Raw genomic sequence first — 11905 nt, 5'->3', positions numbered from 1 at the left:
CTTGGGGTGAGGAACCATTTTAGGGACGTTGTACTACACATCCAGCCCACGGTTGGGTATTGGTCAAGCTCGAGTCCTAATATTTGAAAAGTAAGCTCCAATTCTCAATATGGATGATGACTACAAAGCTGTAAATGGAAATATTAAATCCCGGCGAAGTTGTAGGAACTCCATTTGGTTATAAGGCCCATTTAACTCGACAAGACCGCCTGTATATTGCTTCCATGTCTTTTTTTTTTTTTCTTTCGGTAGTAGGGAGGCCAGAGGCCAAAAAAATACAAACTACAAACACGGTCACGGGATATGAAAGCCCCAGTAGCATCTCCTAAGAGAAGCCACATGGATGAGACTGATAGAACCGTGATCCTACCGGCAGCTTCAAGGTCCACTTGGCCATCCAGGCAGTTCAAAAATTCACTTCACGATAGATGCTAGCTCAAAAATTACGCACCATAATCGTTACTGTGTTCTTCAATTCTTGCTGACTATAAGAGCCCAATTAATGGTGAAGACAAATATGAAATTACTGAATATAGAGGCTTCACCTGCATGTTGCGCATGATTATTGTGCCGTTGTACATATTTTATATATAGATCATTAGATAATAATTCTATTATATCGTACATGAAATAAATTAATATTATGAATTAATTAATGTTATGTTATTTATTTCTTTTTGAGAATTTTCATGGTTCCATTAATGTGTTGGTTTAATCAATGTGATGGGTTAATAAATGTCAATCATCCAATAAATTAAAATTCTTAATTAATGTCAAGGGATATGTGACGGATCGGCCCATGAGGAGCTGAGGGTATGAAGATTGGAGTGACACCGTTAATCCTCCCTTTCCATTTTGCAATTATATATTATATAGATTGGAAAGTAACACATAGATTAAATAGATTTTCGGTTAGGAAGAATGTACAACTTTTTATATTATTATAAACTAGCTAGGTGGGAACTGTGTGTTGAGAGATACTGATTATTAATATTTTGATAGAAAGTAAGATTTAAAATTAAATACATTACTGAGGCATAAGTATTCCCGTTGTCAACATTTCTTTATGTCGAGACTATCTCAGAACCGAGACAAATGTAGATGGCATCGCTGGCGAGCTAAGTCTATATGCTCTCAAACGATGGTTGTGTAAAACTATTAACTATATGCATATATTATGAGATTTTCCAACGAAAGTTTTAGATATTGTTTAATAAATTAAGTGATTAAAAATAAGTAATTAATTAGATAATATAAAATATGTGTAGGAAGAGGGAAGAAAAGATAATAATGAAAAAAAATGTTTAAGAAGAGATTAAGGGTATCAATAAATGAAAAATAACTCATTTTATTAAATTATTTTTTTTCGGTATGAACTTGGTATCCATAAGTCAAATTGAGCCCCGACTAATCCAGTTAAGCCAAGCCCCACTAAGGGGTAAAGTTTTCCCAATGTGGATTTTCTACATTCGCAATGACTCGAACTCGAGAACTTACTTAAGCGGAATAAGCGTCAAACCGTTTGTACCAACTCATATTTGTTATTAACACAAATTTTTTTTGGTACATATAACAATCTTTTCGGGTAAGTCAAATTTTTTTACTTATTCACTAAATAATTTTTTACTCAATCATTAAATAATAGTTTAAATCACCATCTCTCATTTTTTTTCCTTTTCTTTCCATTTATTTTTCCACATAACTAACTTACAACTAACTTTTATTCACATATTTTTATTAAGTAAAAATAAACACCACTAGCTTGTAGGGTCAGGGACCTGCTTAGTCCTTGTTGAGGAATTAGGTGCTTTGTCCATTTGGTTCTAACATGTCCCTATGCATCTCATCATGTTGCCAAAAACCGAAATTTCACAAACCTTCCAACCAAAAGAAAAAAAAAATCCACGTATCTCCTTAACTGATTGGAATGTTCAGAAAACTTAATTCAGAGGGCTCACTTTGATTCCAATAATTGCTTTTCTAGCAAGTAAACCAAAATTTGTCATTATTTCTTGTGATTTGATAGCATAACTTATTATCACTTGAAGCGCGTGCAACGCACGGGCTAAACTACTAGTTGCCATAAAAAAGAAACATCAGAAAAACATATATTGCATATAGATAGATATTTTAGAGGACATACAGGGATTTCTTCTTATTCAGTGCATAGGAAAAAGCCTATCAATAAAAGCACAGGATGACGGGATGTGCCTATAAACGAAATCAAAGAAGAGAGTCCAAAAGTAGGAGCTGAGACAGAGGGTAAAGACAGTTCCGATGAATGCCATGGCATACGATCCGGCAAAGCTCCATCTGAAGGCGGTTCTGAATATGTCCTCTTGATGCTCTGCAGGTGGCGGTGTTAACGGCAATCCCCCCGAACTCCTGCAATTCCCCAATTGCCACCCACAGAGAAAGGAGTTACCTTCGTAACTCTCTCTAAAAAAGGTCGCGAATTGATATTTCGGCTCCGGTGTCCGGCCAGACAGGTTGTTGTAGGCCACACTGAACGTCGATAACCTGTAGAGTTCTATCAATCGCTGTGGTATCTCACCACTTAAGTTGTTGTGCGAGAGGTCTAGACACTCTATTTGGTCCAAGTTAGAGATTGTAACCGGAATTGATCCACTCAAATGATTGTAAGAGAGGTTCAGTGAACGAATATCACTCAAATTGCCAAGTTGGAGGGGAATGGAGCCGGACAAATTATTGCAAGAGAGGTCCAGCCCAGACATCACGGGCAAAACTCGACCTCCATATGATTCCAACCTATGCTTCGATGTAAACAGCACTTCTACAGCATCCCCACCCTCTTGAGGAGTACTGACGTAAGGAAATGAGAAAACAACCGCCCATGTAAAGCCATAGCCGGATATTGTAAATGTCCCATCAGGAACTTGTGAACTCCCGAATGCCAATTTGTTGAAATATGAAGGAATTCTTCCAGAAAGATGATTGTGAGAGAGATCCATAATGCTTATGTTGTGGAGCTGGCATAGTTCCTGAGGCATAAGACCTTCAAAACTATTACCCGCCAGCAAGAGAACCCTCAGGGTCGAAAGAGAACCAATCCAAGAAGGAATTCCACCTGATAACGCATTACTGGAGAGACTCAGCGTCACTATTGAGGAAGCAGCTTGAAGAAACTGTGGTAGTGATCCTTTGAGATTCATTCTTTCCAAATGCAAGTGTTTCAGAGCTGAAACGTTGACGCAGGAAGGTATGCTGGGACCAATATCATTACCAGCTAGGTTCAAAAATTCAAGTTTCTGCAGCTTGCAGAAGCTCAATGGCAAAGTCCCCTCGATGGAATTATCCGCCAATGAAAGGACAGACAATTCTTGGAGATCTCCAATCCAGTCGGGTATGACCCCCGACAGGTTGTTACTGCTCATGTCCAAAAATGATAAGGATGGGCTATTGAGCAACCCTGTTGAAATCTCCCCGTAGAACTGATTGTCGCTCAAGGATAGATAAGTCAAGAGTGACAGGTTTGCCACTCTTGGTAGTACCTGGCCTCTCAAATTATTGTTTGCCAAAATCAAGATTCCTAGTATTTCACAACGCATTAGCTTCTCCGGTAGCTCTCCTATGAATCTGTTAGTCGACAAGTCCAACATCCTCAAATTGCTTGCAGTGGGGCTGTGGCACAATGAAGAAGGGATTCTACCTTGCATGGAATTTCTGGATACATTCAGATCCCCTAAATTCGGAAAGACGTAACTGAAGTAGGAAGGGAGCTCTCCTTCCAAAGAATTGGAGGCCACATCGATCAACCACATGTTATAATTGGTGAGACTGGAATTCAAGCTGAAGTGACCCGAGAAAGAGCTACCCATCAGATTAAAGTAACCTAGATTTGTATTGTTCTCCAGTAACCAACTTGGTAACTGTCCCTCCAAGCGACAATTGAAGAGTTCAAATACTTCCAGGTCATGCTGCTCCATTAGAAAACTGGGAACAAAACCATGTCTGCTGCTGGGAATGCAGTTTGATAAGCAAAAGAGGACTAACTGACATGACAAAGCATATGGAGCATCCTCTGTTTCGAGACAGTCTATGGTAATTGTTTATGAGATCGAACGCTTTGAGCCTAGAGTTGTTTGCCAGTGAAGAAAACGAAAAAGAGCCTTCAAAAGCATTGCCGGAAAGAGAGAGAGATTCAAGCAACTTGAGGCTGGAGAAGAGTGAAGGTGGAATGGCACCTCCGAAATGGTTATAAGAAAGGTCGAGGGTATGAAGGGTGGTCATGTTGAAAAGGCAGCGTGGAATGCTGCCGGCGAGTTCATTTCCACTGATAGACAACGTCTCAAGGCTTGCCAATTCGCACAAGCCTGTTGGAGAAAGTTAAATGGAAGCCACAAATTATTTATGCGGATGAATTAACTGTCCTATATGTATATATATATATATATATATATATATACTATGACGGGCTGACCAATTTAAAATAAAGAATCTTCATAATACTGACCACTGGGGAAGAGCGCACCAGCATCAAGAGACCTCGGCTGCGGGAGTCCAGAGAGTTGGAGCTTCGTCACCTGCATAGTATTACGGATGTTGCTGCAGTTAATTCTCTCCCATTGGCAGCAGTCTTCCTTATCAGCACGCCATGTTGGAAGAGCGGTTCCATTCGGGAAGTTGAAGGCAGCTTTGACGTTAAGCTGCCCCAGTCTCTCACCCTCCTTACATCCTAATGCCTTCCCAGTCAGTTCACAACCTAATAGTAACAACATCATCACCCCCATAGTCCTCACACAAAATATACGCGCTAAACTCAACTTCATTCTGATCGAACTCTCCCAAGAACAGACACATATGATTCTATGATACATGATATAGCCTTCTCAAACCAGTTTGTAGTGTATATATTGTGCCATCTTTCAGGCACTAGCGCTAATAGAAAGCACTGGCAATCCAGAAGTCAATAAATTATAATTTATTATCCATATATAAGTCTATGGAAAATGATAGCTCTTGCATTATTATATCCATATATATGAGTCTATGGAAAAATTGGGTCGGTTGACGGGAGTTGTGGTGGAATTGTCTTCGGTCGCTTCTAATGGAACATTAACTGACAGTTGACGTGGTTCGAGACTTCGAGTCAAGTTTCATATTAGGGCGCAGAATGAGTCCAATCGGAAACCATGAAAAATTCAAACATGGAAATATGATAGTTCGGCAGCTTATTTGGAATACAGGTAAGTAATGTCCTGAGACCATTTAAACCACCGTATTTCACTGTATCTACTTTCAAAGATTAGTAGTTACATGGAGTGCGTTGCACGCGATATGCTTATATAATTCATTATGCAAATGAAGTATAAATTGATAAAATATTAAAATACATAAACTAAAATGTATAACTTAGTATGATAAATAATAAAACAAATAAAATTGATTCTACGATCACGTAAACCTAAATAATCAGAAAGATTATTTCCTCCTAAACGAGGATATCACAATTCTAAAAGTACCTGTACGTACCACATTCTTCTTTTTTAAAGAATGCATATTTTTCTTGCTTAATTAGTAGTCGATTACTTATCAATTCTAAATAATCAGTAGATCTCACCCCGCACGAGAATATCACAATTCTAAAGAAATGCATATTCATCTAGAATAATTAGTAGCAGCGTAAATTTTTATGATCTTATTCTAAAATTTTACATTCTAAATTTCTAATCATGACAATAATAATGACGACGACTACCATAATTCCATCCAAAGTGGATTAAAAAGCGATGTTACAGAAAAAAAAATCTCTAGAAAATAATTATAACATGTAAGATATATAAAAGAGTTAAAAAGAAAATATATTTTTTGGGAAACAATTTCGCCTCGAACAACAGCAATAATAAAAGAATCTTTCGACTGTCCATAGTGATGAACTTGGTATGGATTAAACTTACAAGAACAAATGTACTCCATTAACTTTCTATTTTTACCCTGCAACCGAAAGTCCAAGAAATCCCTAATAATCCAATTAGAGTCGGATCAAATCATTAAGAGGTAGAAATCTCCTAGCGTGAATTTTCTTCATTCGTAATACTCAATCTCGAGATCTTACTCAAGATGAATAAACGTTGATCTATTTGAACCAAGTATACTATTAAGTTTGAGATGAGAAAAATGCGACTTATTTATGTTAATGATACTCTTCATCAAATCACCAATGAAACAATCGCGTATGACTTATTAGGTTGTTGAGTCCGTGAATTGCAAATTTTGTTTAGAAAATTCCATTATAAGAAATTAAGTATGAAAATAATGGATCGTGGGATTTGTATTATATTACAATCCATTTTTTTATCCTACGACTTTGGATATGATAAATTTCATATCACAACGGTAAATATTTAATTCGAGAATTATAAGACAAGATTCGTGTACATATTCATCATTTCACTTATTATTATGGGATATTAGGGATTTTGTATCATTATGTATAATACTTTTCCATGTACATTCGGGTAGATTAGGACGGTAGCATATTTGTTTCCCGTAGATCTTTGTTTCCTCATTTGTAAAGGCGTCACTGTCTACATATTCGTTTTCTCAAATGAAATTGAGCTTGAGAGTTCCAATCTTACCACGGTATCAAAGCGCCGACACTCTACGATCAAATAGATTTTTGCCAATTAAACTGTGCGAAGGTTGATTGGTGAAGATGTCCGAAGTTAGCGACTCGTACAAGAGCCCGAGAAAGGGCATCGAGAAGGGCATAACTCTGCCAAGAAAGAAGACTTGCCGCTTGTCTATTGGCTTGGAACATTGGATGGAACTGGTGTCGTGTTAATCGGCTGCACTCTAAAGGGAGACAACTATCTCACATCATCCGTGCATTTTCAACACAGGGGCTGAGGATTGTTCAGTCGACGATTGCTGGTGCTTGAGATGCGAAGCTTCTCTGGGATGATTTGAAGGAGAGGTACTCGCAAGCCCATCTATCTCGTATTTATAAGATCAAATCCGAGATCTGTCTCCTCAAGCAAGAAAGACGCAGCAATACACGTCTGAGGAGCGGCCCATCTTTGAGCATTGCAATAAGGTGGGCCACTGGAAAAGCAATTTCTGGGCCCTCAATGGTTATCCTGACTGGGCCAGAGAGTCCAATGAAGGAAAGAGCGGGCCTGGACAGTGGAAACAAGGGGGGCCCGCGGAAAAGCCAGCCACGGCAATCTGGAGTCGGGCGAGGAAGACCAGCCCAAGGCATGGAATCCAGCAGAATCAAACAGACTGAGGCGTTATCTGACTCGGCATTCCAGAAATTCTTAAGCATGCTTGACGACAATAATGAGCGTCTTACAGGTAACAAACTAAATCTTGTGAAGCTCAACGATGACTGGATATTAGATTCAGCATTTCCATTAAAAATGGACGGAATGTTTACGACGGGAAAGATTTGACACCGAACTATTAACGTTAGAATACCTCAGAAAAATCGAGTTCGGGTTATATGTAAGGATATTTTGGCAAATTCGGAATTATATAAGATTGATGCTCGCCTCTTCCCTGAGTTTGTGACTTCCCCCAAAACCTTAAACATGGAACGATCGGCTTCAATTTCCTCTCTCTCTTCCGTCCTTGTTGAGTAGGCTCTAACCATCTGGTTTCCCAAAAAAAAAACTATGAATGGACTCAAAATCTCTGATTTTTTTTACAAAGAGAAAAAAAAAAATCCATGATTTTCCCCAAATGTCTCACCATCATCGATGCAAGTCTCCTAAACTTCTTAATTTCAGTAGTCACCATCATCGATGCAGGTCTCTCTCTCTCTCTCTCTCTCTCTCTCTTCGACGTGATGAAGTCTTATGACAGCAAGAGCAAACATGCTGAACAGAACAACGTTTCTGCCTGTGTCAGAAGAGCGTGTATCAGCTTGAGTCGATGCTTCACTCTGTGTCTCTCTCTCGCTCTCTCTCTCGTCTCTTCGACGTGACGAAGTCTTATGACAGCAAGAGCAAACATGCTGAACAGAACAACGTTTCTGCCCGTGTCAGAAGAGCGTGTATCAGCTTGAGTCGATGCTTCACTCTGTGTCTCTCTCTCACTCTCTCTCTCTTCTTCTAGGAAGTTTGACACCAAACTATTAACTTTAAGAGTCGATTTTTTATATAATCCGAATTTGCCAAAATATTTTGGCCAAGCGACTTATGCCTATCCCATAGTATGTGTATCATGTTTTGTCCATTGTCTTGGACTTCGACTCGTCCTTTGTGGTGGATTATATGGCGTTATGTGTTGTCTATATGTGTTCTTGAATTATTGGTATCATTAATGAAAGAAGGTGGCTTAGTGGGTATTTGGTTACGGAGTATAGTTATACTCTATTTTACTTTATGAAATGGAGCCAGGATAATTGGAAAAAATTATTATTAAAAAATTAATTATAATAATTAAAAAAGTTATTTGAAAAAAATTATTATTAAATCAAATAAAATAATAATAAAAATAATGAATATTTGGAAGAATTAAAATTTTTTAAAAAAACTAGTTGCAATAATGATAAAAAAATACGTGAGAAAATTTATTATTAAATTAAAAATAAGATAAAAAATTATGATTATGTTATTAAATTAAAAGAAAATTAGAGTGAAGTGTAGTAGAGTTTGATTATATGCTTTAACCAAATAAAGCGAGTACTAATATTGAAAAAAAAACACACACACAAAACACAATGTAAGAGTTATTGAATTCTTTTTTTTTTGAGACTCCATATAATGTAAGGATATTTTGATAAATTCAATTATATAAGCGGGTTACACGATTAAACACGTCTAAATAAATATGTTTAATCGTGTATAATCGAGTTACACGAATTCAATCGGTAAAACACGTTTATTAATCCGTTTAGATCGAATATCAAAAAATAACTAACCCGAACCCGTTTAATTCCGTGTCGTAACCATATTGTGTTATCGTGTCGTGTCAAATGCTGTCAGTACTAACTGCTATGATTATTTAACTAATAAAATAATATTGAAAAAAAAATTATTTTGTCTCCCGGGGGCATGGTATCACCTCTTTATCTCGTCAGCTCCTTACCTAAGGTTACCTTTCACGGCACTTCCTTGAGGAAGTGACGTGAGAAACCCGAGACACTTGACTGCACCCTTTTTTTGGATTATTAACTGATAAAATAAGGGGATGAGAGAGCCGTTAGTATTATTAACTAATAAAATAAGGAAACTAATAAAATAATGAGTGAGTATTCAGAAAAAACGGATTCTATTTTGTCGCCTCTCGGGAGATGTGCAATGTGGAATTATCACTCTGGGGGATGACTGAAGCTAAAGGGGCCCGGGGGCGCAAATGTCGGAGGATAGATGAGAAACGAGTGGCCCTGGAATATTTACAACATCGTTATTATTTATTTTGCAAAAAAAAAAAGGAGAAGAAAGTGTAAATAAAGACCAAGTCAAAGATATACATGTCGGTTGTGTAACGTTGGCGATTTTATGCACAAACGGGCGGAAAAAGAGATTCGCGTCCCCCCTCCGGATTCGGATTTTTTATCCGTGTATTATTATATATATATATATATATATATGAGTAAAGCCCATGCGTGGGGTTCTCGACCACCATCCAGCAAGAGTAAAACCATGCCAGACCAAACTGGATATTAGATTCAGCATTTCCATTAAAAATGAATGGAATGTTTACGACGGGAAAAATTTGACACCAAACTATTAACCGTTAGAATATCTCAGAAAAATTGGTCGAAAAGTTATATGTAAGGATATTTTGGCAAATTCGGGATTATATAAGATTGATGCTCGCCTCTTCCCTGAGTTTGTGACTTCCCCCAAAACCTTAAACATGGAACGATCGGCTTCAATCTCCTCTCTCTCTTCCGTCCTTGTTGAGTAGGCTCTAACCATCTGGTCTCCCAAAAAAAACTATGAATGGACTCAAAATCTCTGATTTTTTTTACAAAAAGAAAAAAATCCATGATTTTCCCCAAATGTCTCACCATCATCGATGCATGTCTCCTAACCTTCTTAATTTCAGTAGTCAGAATATCTGATTTTCCAAACTAACATTCTTCCTCAGAAGATTTCTTCAATACTCTGCCTACGAACCCAGGAAAAAAAAACAATACTTCCAAAGTTTAAGTAGACATCGCTGAGAAGAACAAAGGAGCTGTCGATCTTAGAAGGGCGTCGATCAGCTTGAATCGATGCTTTAGTCCCATCTCTGGTCTCCCCCAGCTCTCTCTCTATCTCTCTATCTCTCTCTCTCTCTCTCTCTCTCTCTCTCTCTCGTCTCTTCGACGTGACGAAGTCTTATGACAACAAGAGCAAACATGCTGAACAGAACAACGTTTCTGCCCGTGTCAGAAGAGCGTGTATCAGCTTGAGTCGATGCTTCACTCTGTGTCTCTCTCTCACTCTCTCTCTCTTCTTCTAGGAAGTTTGACACCAAACTATTAACTTTAAGAGTCGATTTTTTATATAATCCGAATTTACCAAAATATTTTGGCCAAGCGACTTATGCCTATCCCATAGTATGTGTATCATGTTTTGTCCATTGTCTTGGAGTTCGACTCGTCCTTTGTGGTGGATTATATGGCGTTATGTGTTGTCTATATGTGTTCTTGAATTATTGGTATTATTAATGAAAGAAGGTGGCTTAGTGGGTATTTGGTTTCGGAGTATAGTTATACTCTATTTTACTTTATGAAATGGAAACAAAATAGTTGGAAAAAATTATTATTAAAAAATTGATTGTAATAATTAAAAAAATATGTGAGAAAACTCATTATAAAATTATATAAAATAATAATAAATAATAAATAATTGGAAGAATTTAAAATTAAAAAAAATTAGTTGTAATAATAGTAAAAAAAAGTGCGTGAGAGAATTTATTATTAAATTGAATAATAAGATAAAAAAAGTTATGATTATGTTATTGAATTAAGAAAAAAAATAAAGCGAAGTGTAGCAGAGTATAATTATATGCTTTTAACCAAACAAAGCGAGTACTAATATTGAAAAAAAAAACACGCACACACACAAAACACAATGTAAGGAGTTATTGAATTCTTTTTTTTTAGACTCCATGTAGTGTAAGAATATTTTGGTAAATTCAATTATATAAATGGATTACACGATTAAATACATCTAAATAAATATATTTAATCGTGTATAATCGAATTACACGAATTCAACCTGTAAGACACGTTTATTAATCCTTTTAGACCGAATATAAAAAAAAATCAACCTGAACCAGTTTTAACTCCGTATCATATACATATCGTGTTATCGTGTCATGTCAAATACTGTTAGCCTAACTGTTAGGATTGTTTAACTGATAAAATAAGGAGAAAGTATTAGAAAAAATATTCTATTTTGTCTCCCGGGGGCATGGTATGACCTCTTTATCTCGTCAGCTCCTTACCTAAGGTTACCTTCACGTCACTTCCTTACGTGAGAAACCCGAGACACTTGACTGCACCCTTTTTTTTTGGGGGGGGGGGGGTCGATTTTCTTTTTGTTAGGATTATTAACTAATAAAATAAGGGGGAGTAGAGAGCCGTTAGTATTATTAACTAATAAAATAAGGAAACTCATAAAATAATGAGTGAGTATTCAGAAAAAAACGGATTCTATTTTGTGGCCTCTCGGGAGATGTGCAATGTGGAATTATCACTCTGGGGGATGACTGAAGCTAAACGAGTGGCCCTGGAATATTTACAACATCGTTATTATTTATTTTGCAAAAAAAAAAAGGAGGAGAAAGCGTAAATAAAGACCAAGTCAAAGATATACATGTCGGTTGTGTAACGTTGGCGATTTTATGCACAAACGGGCAGAAAAAGAGATTCGCGTCCCCTTCCGGGTTCGGATTTTTGATCCGTGTATTATTATTGTTATTATTTTATATACATATATAT

At 37.0% G+C, this 11905-nt stretch overlaps 1 protein-coding gene across 1 annotated transcript; it reads right to left on the bottom strand.

Moving 5' to 3' along the window:
- Positions 1–2119: 2119 nt before the first annotated feature.
- On the bottom strand, positions 2120–4751 carry LOC116200396 (receptor-like protein 1). Its single transcript, XM_031531242.1, has 3 exons — positions 4475–4751; positions 4108–4334; positions 2120–4013 (listed from the first exon to the last, which is right to left on the bottom strand). The coding sequence occupies exons 1-3, from the start codon at positions 4749–4751 to the stop codon at positions 2160–2162; spliced, it is 2358 nt and encodes a 785-aa protein (XP_031387102.1). The 3' UTR covers positions 2120–2159.
- Positions 4752–11905: the final 7154 nt, after the last annotated feature.

This window comes from Punica granatum, chromosome 3, assembly GCF_007655135.1.
Source record: "Punica granatum isolate Tunisia-2019 chromosome 3, ASM765513v2, whole genome shotgun sequence".
Lineage (NCBI taxonomy): Eukaryota > Viridiplantae > Streptophyta > Magnoliopsida > Myrtales > Lythraceae > Punica > Punica granatum.
The sequence above is the reverse complement of the archived record's forward strand: the minus strand, read 5'-3'. Positions and strand labels throughout refer to the sequence as shown.